The sequence below is a fragment of the Heteronotia binoei genome, chromosome 5, assembly GCF_032191835.1.
Source record: "Heteronotia binoei isolate CCM8104 ecotype False Entrance Well chromosome 5, APGP_CSIRO_Hbin_v1, whole genome shotgun sequence".
In the NCBI taxonomy this organism is placed as follows: Eukaryota; Metazoa; Chordata; class Lepidosauria; order Squamata; family Gekkonidae; genus Heteronotia; species Heteronotia binoei.
In genome coordinates this window covers 43,882,724-43,896,848 of record NC_083227.1, presented here as the reverse complement: position 1 = coordinate 43,896,848, position 14,125 = coordinate 43,882,724, and the positions used below count along the sequence as shown (strand labels likewise).

The following is a 14,125-nucleotide window of genomic DNA, read 5'->3' as shown; positions in this document are numbered from 1 at the left end:
CTGCAGGTGGCTGACAATGCAATAGGGCTGGGGACGTCGTAGGCCACAAGTGGAGGTGGTGGAGAGGCGGTCGGCCCGGCCTATGAGGAGATCCCCTGTGGCCGGATAGCAGCTGCCTTGAGAGCAGCCATGGGGGAGCTCCGGTTCCTGGCACAGAGCTCCCCCCAGCACTGGAGAGACAGGGAGCAGTCAAGAGAGAAGGCAAATTAGTAATTGGCCTAGACTGTGGGCAATGAATGTGACCCTGCTTCAAAACACATTCAGTTTGCTTAAGGCAAAGTCTTTTTTTCCTCATTAAAAAAACCCAACAACCCAGAAATTCTATTATATGCAAATGTGGAAAAGAAGTACAAATATATATTAAAAAGAGAGGGCTTATCTGACATTTGCTTTGTCAAAACAGCAATGGCCATAAAAATAAAAACAAATAAATAAAACTGAAATTGGCACTTAGCTGAAAAATATTAGTTTCCTTAGATTAAGAACTGACATATAGGGTTGAATTCAGCCAGCTTCTCTGCCCAGTCCTGCCTGACTCACTTCTTTACTGCAGCCCCACATTAGGCCTGCCAATCCCAGGTGGAGGCAGAGAATTCCTGCCCTCCCCCCACTTTAGGGTTATCAGAAAGTGGGTGGGGGAGGGAAATGTCTGCTGGGCACTTCATTATACCCTAAGGAGATCGATTCCTATAGGGTATAATGGAAATTTGATCTGGGGCTCTGGGGGGGGGGACTGTTTTTTGAGGTAGATGCACCAACTTTTCAGCATAGCAATTGGTGCCTCTCCTCAAACCACCCCCCCCAATGTTTCAAAAAGACTGGATCAGGGGGTCCAATTCTATTAACCCCCAAAGAAGGTGCCCCATCCTTCATTATTTCTAATGTAGGGAGGTCATTTAAAAGGAGCATGGTCCCTTTAAATGTGATGACCAGAACTCCCTTTGGAGTTCAGTTGTGCTTGTCACACCCTTGCTCCTGACTCCACCCCCAAAGTTCCTAGGCATTTCTTGATTCAGACCTGGCAACTTTAACCTCCCCCCATTCCAACAGGGCATTTGTCCATGCAAGTCCCAGGATCCCCAGCAGTCTTTCTGGCTGGTCCAAACAGACCCCTTCATCTATTGATTCCAATCCAAAGCACTGATTAACAACATTTAACATTTACACTATTAGTCAAGGAATGGGTTAGGCCAGTTATTCTTAATGGGGAGCCCCCATATGACCTGCTCGGAGGTGAGCTGAGGGACAAATGGGGATACCTAAGATTTTAAGTGGTCCGTGCCTTAGTTACATCAAGACTGAACTACTGCAATGTGCTCTACTTGGGGCTATCCCTGAAGAGCGTTCAGAAGCTGCTGCTAGTGTAGAATACTGCAGCTAGACTGCTGGGCAGGGCCAGCTATTGGGAGCAAATGTTCCCAATATTACAGCAATTACACTGGCTATCTGTCTACTCTCAAGTCCAGTTCAAGGTATTGGTTTTTTTCCTTTAAAGCTCTACATGGCTCAGGACCTGGTATCTCAAAGACTATCTTCTCCCATATGTTCCTGCCTGGGAATTGAGATCTCAGGGAGGTGCCCTCCTGACAATCCCATCAATTAAATATGCTCATTTGGTGAGTACGCAAGAGAGGGCTTTTTCCATAGCAACCCCACTATCATGGAACAACCTCCCCAGAGAAGTGTACCTGGACCCTCATTGTCCATCTTTAGGAGACAGGTGGGGCTAATTTAGGACTGTATTTTGATTGGCAATCCTAATTGGAGTTCCTAAACTGTAGCTTTTATGAGTTTTATACAGGTTTTTTTGCCGAAAAAGCCAAGCAGGAACTTATTTGCATATTAGGCCACACCCCCTGACACCAAAGCAGCTGGAACTGCGTTTCTGTGAATTCCTACTAAGAAAAAGCCCTGATTTTATAATAGTTCTTTTTATCGTGTGTTTTATTAATACTGTAAGCTGCCTTGAATTCCACAAGGGAGGAGGGTGGCTTATAAATGGTTTAAATAAATAATTTAAAAAATAAGGAGCTAGGGTTGCCAATCTCCAGGTGGTGGTTAGGTATGTCCCACTATTACAACTGATCTCCAGGTGACAGAGATCAGTTCACCTGGAGAAAATGGCCACTTTAGAAGGTGGAATCTATGGCATTATCTAGCACAGAAGTCCCTCCCCTCCCCAAACCTCGCCCTCCTTTGGCTCCACTCAGCAAATCCCCAGGTATTTCCCAACCCAGACCTGGCAATCCTATAAAGAGCATTTTCTCCACCCATGCAAAGGCTTTCAACAGCCAGCATGGTTTTATCCTGTTCACCATGTCCAGCCCAGCTTTCTCACTCCAAGCCATTAATTCTGCACAACGTACATGGATTTCATAAAGATGCAGGATAGAGGTTTATATAGAGAGGTTTATAAAATTATGCATGTGGTAGAGATTTTTTCCCCTCTCCCAAAATACTTGAACTCAAGGGCATCCAATGAAGCTGATGGGCAGTAGGTTCAGGACAGACAAAAGCAGGCCTCAGATTCAGTGGCAGCTCACAGAAGCGCAGCTCCTGAACCTTTCTGAGAGTTCCTCCTCCTCCTCCTGAGAGTTCCACCTCCTTGTCCATTGAATAGTAGGTGCAACTGCACAACAATCCCTGGATGAGCTCCACCACCTATTTTTCTACAAAACGACCCCTGGACAAAAGGAAATACTTCTTTACATAGCAAGTGATTAAAATGTGGAATTCTCTGCCAGAGGATGCAGTGATGGCCACAGGCAGATAGATTCATGGAGGAGAGGTTTATCAATGGCTACTAGCCATGGCAACTGACGGAACCTCCATGTTCAGATGCAGTCAGCCTCTGAATCCCAGTGCCAGGAGGCAACATCTGGGGAAGGTCTTGGCCTCTGTGCCTTGCTGCTGGTCCTCCAGAGGACCTGGTTGGCCACTGTTTGAGACAGGATGCTGGACTAGGTGGACCACTGGTTTGATTCAGCAGAGCTCTTCATATGTTCTTATGCCTACAAGGTGTTGTTTCTAATATCCTAATTTTTTAATGATGGTTCAGCAGAGGTTATGAAAACATTGTGTACTTGGTGGGTGGTAGGGGGCTGAATGAAAAGAAACACTGAGTTAGGGAATTTTCTATGAACAGAAATGTAGGAGTCTTCAGCCTGGAAGATTCTGGAAAGGTTGTTTGCAGGGAATAACTGAGATTTTCTCTTGCAGCGCAGCTGTTCATGGGGAATTTGGATCCAAAGTTAGCTTACACTTGTGTGGAAGTTTTAGTACCCAATGCATAGCAAGGAAAGGAAAGATTGGGGAGAATCTGTATTCCAGGGGGTGAAGATCACATCATGAGAAGACATGAGTCACCAGAAAAGACAAAAATGGTAGGAAAAGCTGAAGGCAGTAGGAAAAAGAGGAAGAACCAACATCAGGTGGATTCACTCAATACAGGAAGCCACAGACTTTCATTTGCTGGACCTGAGCAAGGTTGTTAATGATAGAATGTTCTGGATGTCATTCATTCCTTGGGTCTAGGGTTGCCAGCTCTTGGTTGGGAAATACCTGGAGACTTTGGGAGTGGAGCCAGGTGAGGGTGGGGTTTGAGGAGGGAGCTTAGCAGGGTGCAATTCCATAAAGTTCTCCCTCCAGAGCAGTATTTTCTCTGAGGGAATTAATCTTGGTTGTCCGGAGATCAATTTTAATAGCAGGAGATATCCAGGTACCACCCAGAGACTGGCAACCCTCTTAGAGTCGCCGTAAGTTGGAAGCCACATACACACACAGAGCAAGATCTCTGATAGATAGGGACTCCCACATACAATCTGCCCTGAGCTTTCTGAAGAAAAAGCATGGAATCATCGTCACGGGTTTGAGGCCTGGGTTCCAAGTTCACCTCTGCTAGGGATTCAGAGTGCCCTTGGGCAAGTCACTATCTCTATGGCTCAATATTTTCATCTATAAAACGGAAATCTGAAGACTAAGAAATCATCCTTGATTTTTGCTGTTTGAATCTTGCCACACACCCAAAACTTGATGGTTCAAGGATCAAATAATCTCAGTGTGAGAGTGCAAAGATTCTACTTTTCACGCTTCTTTCCCTTGCAGCTAGGATTCCTTCCCTCAGACTGCCCCCCCCATATATTTTTCCACCTGCTTCTGCTGTTCAGACAAGGGTGGGGCTGGAGGGAGCAGTGTCTCAGCTAGGCTCCTCTGTCCTCCACCCCCCCCCCCATTGGGTCTGGGAGCGGAAATGGCAGCAGTGCCAGAAATAACCCAGTCAGGGACTGGCTCTGTTGTTTGGCCAGCTTGGCCCCCTGCCAGGGACTGTGGGGGATGGAGTTTGAGTCTGTATGGCTGGGCTTTAAAGAATGCCTCCATCCGGGTGCCTGATGGTGGGGGGGAGATGGCACAGTACCAAGCTGGGATCACAACTTCAGCATGGTCCCTCAGGCTGCGCAGGCCTCTCTCCTTTCCTCAGTATGGCAAGAGATTAGACCCTGGGGGATAGAGTTTTCACTGAGGGAAACTTCAAGGGTCTCTCTTTTTCTAGACACATTCCCAACAGCCAGGAATCCTACAGCTGCTGAGTGGAGGTGGGGCAGGTATGGGATCTTGCCTGTCCCCCACCCCTTTTTTCTGCTTTGCTGGCTGCTCCAGGCACCCTGCCAGCTCTCTTAGCCTCAAATCCCCTGGAGCCAGAGCTTCAAAGGGAGCCAGGGACAAAGATGATTAGGGAGCTGGTGGGGGTGCAGCCTCCCCAGAACCAAAATGGGGGGGAATGTATCAACAAAAGAAGATCCAGGTCCCACAGTGAAAGGGGGGAGGAAGCTGAGGTTAAAAAAAAAATCACCTAGGTAAGTCTACATGCTCAAATCAGAGTGCATACAGGTTGCTTTTGGATTAAACAAACTGGAATCATGGCCCCTTCTACATTCATCCTAACAAACACAAATTAGGATCCTGATTCCAGCCATCACAGTGCACTGAAAGGGTAGCAAAACCTACCTTTTACATATTCTTTAGTCATCTGATAGTAAGTACAGCAAGTTGGCAAGGAGTGTATGGCAAGGGTGGCCATACTGTGGCTCGGGAGCCACATGTGGCTCTCAAAGCCCCACCCCATCAGCCAGCTTGGGAAGGCATTTCTCTCTTTAAAACACTTCTCCAAGCTCTTACATTAAGCAAGTTTGGCCACTTCTGATATAGGGGGTTACTACCAGTCCTTTTTGAATAATCTTGAGCATGCAGACTTAACGTAGAATCCTTGGGGTCCCTTTTGTAGGGCAAAAAGGGACATTCCTGCTCTTACATTATTTAAAACTGGTGAAGTGTGGGCTAAGCAAATTTGAAACCAGGGTAATCAGGATGGCAATGTAGAATTAAACTGTATGGATTCTGTATACAGGACTTCCTCAGCTTTTGAGGAGCTGTGAGGTAGGGGCATCCACACCAGCTTCCTTCTCTCAGAATACAAGATCTTAGTAAACACCATTCCCACATGACTGGATACAGGGCCAAGGCCTGGTCTGCAGCTGCAAATAGCAACTAGCTATGCCACAAATTTTGGACATGAACTATAGTCATATTTGACAAAGGGAGCTTTGACTCTTGAAAATTTATCGCCTGAAAATAATCTTGGTCTCTAAGGTGCTACGGGACTGGAATCTAGCTGTTCTACTGTAGACCATCATGGCTACTCTCTGAAACTCTAAACTGGTTTTCCTCTAGTGTTTGTGGAAAATTTGCAAGCCTGGTTATTTTTTTCCACATTTAATCTGTATTTGTGTTTGAACTGGGGTTCTAATCTAGATTGATAGCAAGTACCTCAACATTGGTTACTTTGGATTAATTAACTGGCATTTATTTATTTGAGCCTTTCTATCAAAGGTTCTCAAGATGGTTTATACATAAAATCCCAGTACAAAACACTTTCCTATAACATTAACAAAAATAACTATATAAAACAAGGGGTGTGTGTGTAACCAAGTGTGAATGCAGCATTAATAGGGAGTCCGCAGTTAGCACCCAGAGGAAAGTCAGGCATTGCTCCAAAAGGACTAATTAACTGACTCCTGAATGAAAAGCACAGCAGGTACCAATTTTTTGGAGTGCACCACTGGGAAATAACTCACTAAATTCTGTGGCTTTTCCCTCCAAGTAAAATACATAGATCTGGATGGTGTCTGAGACAGGTGGGGAAAAGAGATCTCCCCCTTGATATCTCTCTCGGTTACTGTTTGGCTTTTCCATGCACCTAGTAAAAGCACCAAGGCTCTGCCTCAATCAAAAAGAGTTTGCCTTAAACTGGCAAGACATTAATCCTTCCAACATTAGGAATCAGAGGCCTGCCTCAAATTCAGAAAGGGTAACCTTCTCTGGGAGAACCAGAGGATCCCATCACTTTCCTCACAGCTCTTCACCCACCCTCCAATCTCTCACCCACCCACGCCAAGCCAGAGCTGTATGGAGAAATGCCCCCATGTTTCCCGGGTTAGAAGGCGGTTTATCGGGGTCTGGGCACCTACATCCCCTTTGCTCCAGGGACTGCCATCCCTTGTTGCAGGAGAAGGCAGCCAAGTGCAGAAGAGCAAGGGGGGGGGGGGACGTCCCTATCTGGCGCCTGACATAGTAAGATGACCCCCCCCCCACACACACACACATTTAGTGGTGCGTCAACCCAGCCACTCCACCCTTGCTCCAGCATCACGAAGCCTTTTGACAGGCAGGTGTCAACCGCGGCCGCCCACTCCCAAACTCAAGCTCACCTGCCAACAGCAACCCCCAAACTTCCATTGAGGCGACTCGATCCGGGGCTCAGTAGCCTCCTCTCGATCTGTAGGCAAAACCGAAATGATAAACGGACAAGGCGGGGTGGGCCAGCCGGCCCTGATCTCGCTATGCCGGGCGGGGTGGGGGGAGGACCTAGATGTTCCCCCCCAAAACTCCCTCCCTCCGTCCCTTCCTAGCCAAGCCCGAGCTTCCTCAGTCTCTTACAGCCGCTGGTTTCACGGCTCCAAAAAAGAAACTCGCAAACACACCGCTCGGAATGATCCAAAAGCTAAACTTAGTTGGAAAAAGTTAGCAACAAGGCCGAAGGAAAGCGCGGGCCGGATTCCGGCCGGGATCTGGTGTTGAATGAAGCGGTCGCCCTACGCAGAACTGGCCGTACAGACCGGGGTTGCTGCTTGGCTGGTTTGTATTTATTATTATTAAACTACCCAACTATTCTCTGGGGGGCATTTAGCGCTCAGAAACTGGAGAAATTTAAACACACAGCTGTAGGAAAAGGGCAAATTGCAACAGGCACTATTTATTTATTTATTTTCCGCCCTATCCCAAGTGGGCTCAGGGCGGATCACATACATATAAAATCAACACAAAATGCAATAAATGCAATGCAATAAAACCAATAAAAGCCAATAAATACAATTAACATAGCACACAATACAGTATAGTGTAACAAAGTGGCAGACTGATACTACAGATTGGGGTAAATTAGTGGCCCCGATATGGCAGTTCAGATCACTGTGGAGGAGGATGGCTGATGGTATAGGCAGTAACCCAGGGGCGTCCACCTGCCTCAGCCGAACGCCTGGTGGAACAGCTCCGTCTTACAGGACCTCCAGAAAGGTAAGAAATCCGGTAGGGCCCGTATCTCCACCGGGAGCTGATTCCACCAGGATGGGGCCAGAGCCGAAAAGGCCCTGGCCCTGGTTGAGGCAAGACGGACGTCCCTTGGGTCAGGGATGACCAGAAGATGTTGATTGGCAGATCATAGCTGCCTTCGGGGCTCATATGGGGAGAGGCGGTCCCTCAGGTATGTTGGTCCCAGGCCATGTAAGGCTTTAAATGTCAATACTAAAACCCTGAAGTGGATCCGGTACTCAGTCGGTAACCAGTGCAATGCGCATAGCATTGGTCGACTGTTTGCCCATGCAGGCAATCCAGTGAGAAGCCGCGCCGCCGCGCCTTGCACTCATTGGAGTTTCAGGATCAGTCTCAAGGGCAAGCCTGCACAGAGCGAATTGCAGTAGTCCAACCTGGAGGTGACCTTGCATGGATGTAGTCCAACCTGGAGGTGACCTTGCACTGTGGCTAGGTCCTGAGAGGTCAGTTAGGGCACCAGCTGCCTGGCCTGCCGAAGATGGTAAAAGGCAGAACACACAACTGCAGTGACCTGGACCTCCATGGAAAGGGAGGTATCCAGTATCACCCCCAAACTCCTCACCTGCTGGGCTGGCACCAAAGGGGCACCATCCAAGGTGGGAAGTTGGATGCCCAATCCTGCCCCCCCCCCGACCCAGGTACAGGACCTCCGTCTTAGTTGAATTAAGCTTCAGCTGGCTTAACTGCAACCATTCCGCCACGGCTTCTAAGACCCTGGTCAGAGGGTCTGGGGCGGCGTCCGGCCAGCCGTCCATCAACAGATAGAGCTGGGTGTCATCTGCATATTGGTGACAACCCAGCCCAAAACCTCTGGCAATCTGGGCAAGGGGGCGCATATAGATGTTAAACATCATTGATTTAGGTTTTGAAGAGAGTTATAAGGCAGTCCTATGCAGAGTGAATCTAGTGAGTTTAAACTGGAGTATCTATGAGGATTGCACCATTAAGTATGTTTCTATTTACCATTAAAATCAGAAGGAGCTAGAAATATTTGCCATGGCTGGTTTGTGCCCAAAGTATTTCTTCCATTTTATCCTCATAATGACAGCCCAGTATGATATGTTAGGCTGACAGTAGTGACCAGGCTTGCCAGCTCCTGGAGGTTTTGGGGGTGGAGCCTGAGGAGGGCAGGTTTGGGGGCATAATGCCATCGAGTTCAACTGTCGAAGTGCCCATTTTCTCCAGGTGAACTGATCTCTGTCACCTGGAGATTACTTGTAATAGCAGGCAACCTCTAGCCACCACCTGGAGGTTGGCAACTGTAATTGTGACCTGCTTGAAGTCAGCCAGGAAGTTTCATGGTTGGGGGGGGGGGGCGTTGGTTGTTTTTTTTAACAGGACTGTAACCTTCCATATAGGCATTTATTGGTACAGTGTAGTGCTGCACCTATTGAAATTTTCCTAATCTACTTCTAAGGCAGTTGGTTTGCCAACTGCGGCTATTTTTGCAAAAAGTCAGTCTTCACACATCCTGATTTAGACTACTGCAACGCAATCTATGTGGGGCTGCCCTTGGAGAGAGTTCAACTTCAGCTAGTTCATACATACATAATACGGTGGCTCAGTGGTAGAGCATCTGCTTGGGAAGCAGAAGGTCCCAGGTTCAATCCCTGGCATCTGCAAAAAAGGGTCCAGGCAAATAGGTGTGAAAAACCTTAGTTTGAGACCCTGGAGAGCTGCTGCCAGTCTGAGAAGACAATACTGACTTTGATGGACCGAGGGTCTGATTCAGTATAAGGCAGCTTCATATGTTCATATCAGTTCATTTACAGCTATATTGCTTCTAGCTCTAATTCAAAGCACTGGCTTTGACCTTTAAAGTTAGATTAAGGTTGCCATTTCTGACTCAAGAAATATCTGGGGACTTTTGGGGTGGAGCCAGGGGACTTTGGGGTGGAGCCAGGAACAAGGGTGTGGCAAGCATGACTGAACTCCAAAGGGAGTTCTGGTGATCACATTTAAAGGGTCCGTGTGCCTTTTAAATGCTTTCCCTCCATTTGGAAATAATGGAGGATGGGGTACTTTCTTTGGGGGCTCATAGAATTGGCCCATTTTTCTGAAACTTGGGGGGGTATTTTGAGCAGAAGCACCAGATACTATGCTGAAAATATGGTGCCTCTACCTCAAAAAACAGCCCCACTAAAACCATGGCTTGATTCTCCATTATACCCTATAATGGAGTACCCAACAGATATTCAACGCCCCCCCCCCCTGCTTTCTGATAATTCTGCAGTGAGGGGAGGGCCTCCAAACCAGGCCCCCAACTGTGGATTGGCAACCCTAAACCTGTAGGACCAGGATCCATACTCTGCCATCAAACCCACTGGGTGACCTTGAGCCACAAACTAGGAAGGTAGTGGTGAGGATATATTGGAGGAAAGGAGAACACATATAACCTGCCTCAGCTGCCCACTGAAGAGAAAAGAGGGATAGAAATATCTTTATATGGTTATCTTGAGCTCCATTGAAGGAGGGATGGGTAAGTAAATCAGCAATTGACAATTGCTGCCCATCAGACTGTGGTTTAAGTCCATGTGAAGTCTTCTCCACAAGCATGATGCAGTGATAGGATAGTTTCCCTTGCTGAATTTCTGCCTGTCACTTGATAGTTAAAGGCACAAGTAGAAAAGCCATCCTCCAGGTAGGACCTGGGGATCCCCTGGAATTACAGCTCATCTCCAGACTATACAGATCAGTTTCCCTGGAAAAAATGGATGCTTTGGAGGGTGGACTCTAGGGCATTGTACCTCACTTGGCTTCTCCAGGCTCCATCCCCAAATCTTCAAGAATTTCTCAAACCTGGATCTGGCAACCCCACCTGCTGATGGCTAGGGCATGGTGGTGATCATCCTAGGCTTAGGAACCCTAGTGGAAGACCTGCTCTAAGAACATCAACTTAGCTCTGTCCTGACTCAATATGTTATACAGTTGTATGACCACAAATGTGAAGAATCCTTCTGTTTTATTACACCCCTACATGGGTCCATAAAAATCATTCACTGAAAAACAGTTCTTTCTCTTCCCCTCCTCTGCCATTTCATCACATCCTGTTAGATTTATTTACAGGCAACCATGGAACAATTTTCAGGGAATATTCACCATGTTGTGATCTTTTTTCTAAGTTATATACTCTCAGCACAACAATAATCTTCTTTATTCAGAAGTGAGTCTTCCTCGCTCCCCTTTTTCCCCTTCTGTACCCCTACTGAAAATTTAAAATAAAAATCCAGTAGCCAGAACTGAGTCTTCCTTATTAAGTCTGCTGCAGCAAAATCTAACAGAAGTCTGGTGCACCTCAAAGATGGAAAGTTTATTCCTACATAATCTCTTTTTCTCTCTCTTTAGTGAGAGCTCATGGTGACAGATGAATAGGAGAACAAAGTTCAAGTCCAGTGGCATCTTTAAGATCAGCAAAGTTTCAATCAAGGTATGTTGTCATGTGCATGCACACTTCTTCAGGTACATTGAAACAGAAGTTGCCAGTCCATACATATAGGTAGAGGGTGAGCAGTAAATTAGCATACAGCTAAGGACCAAACCAGAGTAACAAGCTTAGTTTATGGTTACCACCATTTGTTTGGGCTTAGTTCCTGGAGAGAAAAGACAGTAAAGGAAATAAATATTATCAAAATTAGAGACTGAGGGGCAGATGTACCCTTCTTAATTGTGGAATGCTGAGAGTCATTGACTGAGACCCTGCCATGATGCCCTATCATCTCCTCTCAAGTGTGGAGGCAACCTTATTGTGTCTTCTCCAATGCAATTGGCTGTGCAGTGTATCTCCTTTGTCCCCAGACCAGAGAAAAAATTAGGGTGCCAACCAGTGTACCCTCTAAGCTGAGTTATCATGAGCTAGTTCTCAGATTTTTAGCCTCCAGCTCACACATTTTTATCTTAGCTCAAGAAGAATGACCCCAGAGCACAATGCTTTATGCAGTAGCTCACAATTTTAATGCCAGTATAGCTCAGAGCTTTAATACCAGCAGCTCACAAAGTAGAATTTTTGCTCACAGGACTCTTCAGCTTAAAAGGAACATTGGTGCCAACCTCCTGGTGATGATTGGCAATCTCCAAGAATTACAGCTGATCTCCTTACAACAGAGATCACTTCCCCTGAGGGGAAAAACAAGTGGTTTTGAATGTAGACTGTATGGCATTATGCCCAGCTGTCCCTGAAGTATATCACAACCGCTTCAATAAAATTTCTATAAACATACAATATCCAATTCTCTTATATGAAAGTATTTATAAACATAGGTACTCCACAAAGCGTTCTTGCCTGAAACTTATTCTTGATGTGAAAAGCTTGAAAAAAGCATTTTGTGATATAAGAGATGGAGAACCAACTCATTGCTAAGAAAACTGATTCCATGGACGATGAATTCATATATATTCTTGAGGAGGATAGACACAAGCAGAGCCGGCGTGTCTGTTGGGCAATATTCGGCAATTGCCTTGGCTGCCAGCTCTTGCGGGGTATCCCGACAACGACCTGCTGGGACTGCTGCCAGCACCAACCACCCCAAACTGAGGCAGACCCCCCCCTGGCACGCCTGCCGAAGCCCCGAAGTCACCCTGCACCCCCGACAATGACGGCTGGCAGCTGCAGCAACCCTCAACTACCGGAACGGAGGAGGAGCCGCAGAGTACTGCTGCCGTCGCAAGAGCCAAGAGCCTCCGGGCTGCCGGATGTGCCCGACCCTGCAGCAGAGTCCAGCGTGGCCTGGCCTTCCCCGGCACACCGCAGATGGGTGAAGCACTCAAGGAAGGGGCGGGGAGAGGCCAGACCAGCGAGGGTGCGTTGCGCCGAGCCGCAGCAGGCCCGCCACACTCAGTAGCCACCAGGCCCCAGTGAGAAAGGAAGCTGCTGGGCATCTCCCTAAAGAAGAGGGGCGGGACTTGGGGAGGCAGCCACTGGGGGGAGGGGCTGGTAACTGGGAGGGGGATAAAAAGAGGGGACGATGACCAATGGGAAGTCAGTGATGAGAGAGGAGTGGTGCTGGAGCCAGAAGCGGACAGAGCCTTGCAGCAGAGAGAGAACAAGCGAGCGTGGGGGCTTACAGCTGTGGGCCAGCCAGAGGGGCGACAGGGTGAAGTAACTCGGACCACCACCCTACCCTGAGACCTCCCGTCCACCGCAGGGTGGGGCCCTGGGGACCACAGGGTGACGGCAACTCAGGGGACAGAGTCCCTGGACCAGGTGGGGCATGACAACGTGGTGGAGAATGTGGGCAGGGCGGTCCTGCTTTTCTCCCTTTCTCACAATACAAGAACTCGTGGGCATTCAATGAAATTGCTGAGCAGTCGGGTTAGAACGGATAAAAGGAAGTACTTCTTCACCCAAAGGGTGATTAACGTGGAATTCACTGCCACAGGAGGTGGTGGCGGCTACAAGCATAGACAGCTTCAAGAGGGGATTGGATAAAAATATGGAGCAGAGATCCATCAGTGGCTATTAGCCACAGTATATTATTGGAACTGTCTGAGGCAGTGATGCTCTGTATTCTTGGTGCTGGGGGGGGGCAAAGTTGAAGGGCTTCTAGACCCACTTGTGAACCTCCTGATGGCACTTGGGGTTTTTTTTTGCCGCTGTGTGACACAGAGTGTTGGACTGGATGGGCCATCGGCCAGATGATCTCCTGCTATTACAATTGATCTTCACACTACAGAGACCAGTTCCCCTGGAGAAAATGGCTTCTTTGGAGGGTGGACTCTTCTTTGGAGGTGGCATTATATCCTGCTGAGGTCCCTCCCCTCTTCAAAGGCTCCACCCCCAAATCTCCCAAGTGTTTCACATCCCAGAGCTTGCAGCAAATGCCTACAGCTATAATAGGGCCAGTTTCAGTTGTAGTGTTGCCAACCTCCAGGTGGGGCCTGGAGCTCTCTTAGAAGTACAATTGATCCCCAAGCTACAAAGATCAATTCTCTTGGAGAAAACGGCTGCTTTGGAAGGTGGACTCGATGGCATTATATCCTGCTGAGGGCCCTCCCAAGGCTCCTCCAAATCTCCAAAAATTTCCTAACCTGATATTGGCAACCCTAGTTACCTGTATCTGCAGGAGAAGATACAGACTGAATGATGGTCTTTTACAATCAAGATCCCATGATTTGCTTAAATTTGAATATAGATTCACATTTAAAATGGTCAGTGTGAAAGAAAGTCTAGAAGTGTTTCAGACCTTCTTGCTTCAAGGATCACTTCCACTCATTCCCGCTGAATGCATTCTTGACTTTCAGCAAGCGGAACAGAAGCATGCAAAAGTATGCATCCTGTTTAGGGAAGTCTTTGAGAAATGCTAGGGGAAGACTGAAGGATAATTTATCAGAAACCAAATTTTGATGCTGCTTTCAGCCTAGGGTGTGTATCTCTTGACTATTCTCAGCTCAGCAGCAAGATTCCAGCTGCAGTATCCCTAAAATGAGCAGTTGATTCCAGCTGCAGTATCCCCAAAGTGAGCAG

General features: G+C 47.5%; 1 protein-coding gene across 1 annotated transcript in view; it reads right to left on the bottom strand.

Moving 5' to 3' along the window:
• Positions 1–6,903, bottom strand: part of LOC132572405 (laminin subunit beta-2-like) — a 65,393-nt gene extending 58,490 nt beyond the window's left edge. Inside the window, exons 1-2 of the mRNA XM_060239365.1 lie at positions 6,765–6,903; positions 1–170 (exon numbers count right to left, since the gene is read on the bottom strand). Coding sequence (XP_060095348.1) covers positions 1–170; positions 6,765–6,792 — 198 coding nt within the window. The 5' untranslated portion in view covers positions 6,793–6,903. The remainder of the gene's footprint in view (positions 171–6,764) is intronic.
• Positions 6,904–14,125: the final 7,222 nt, after the last annotated feature.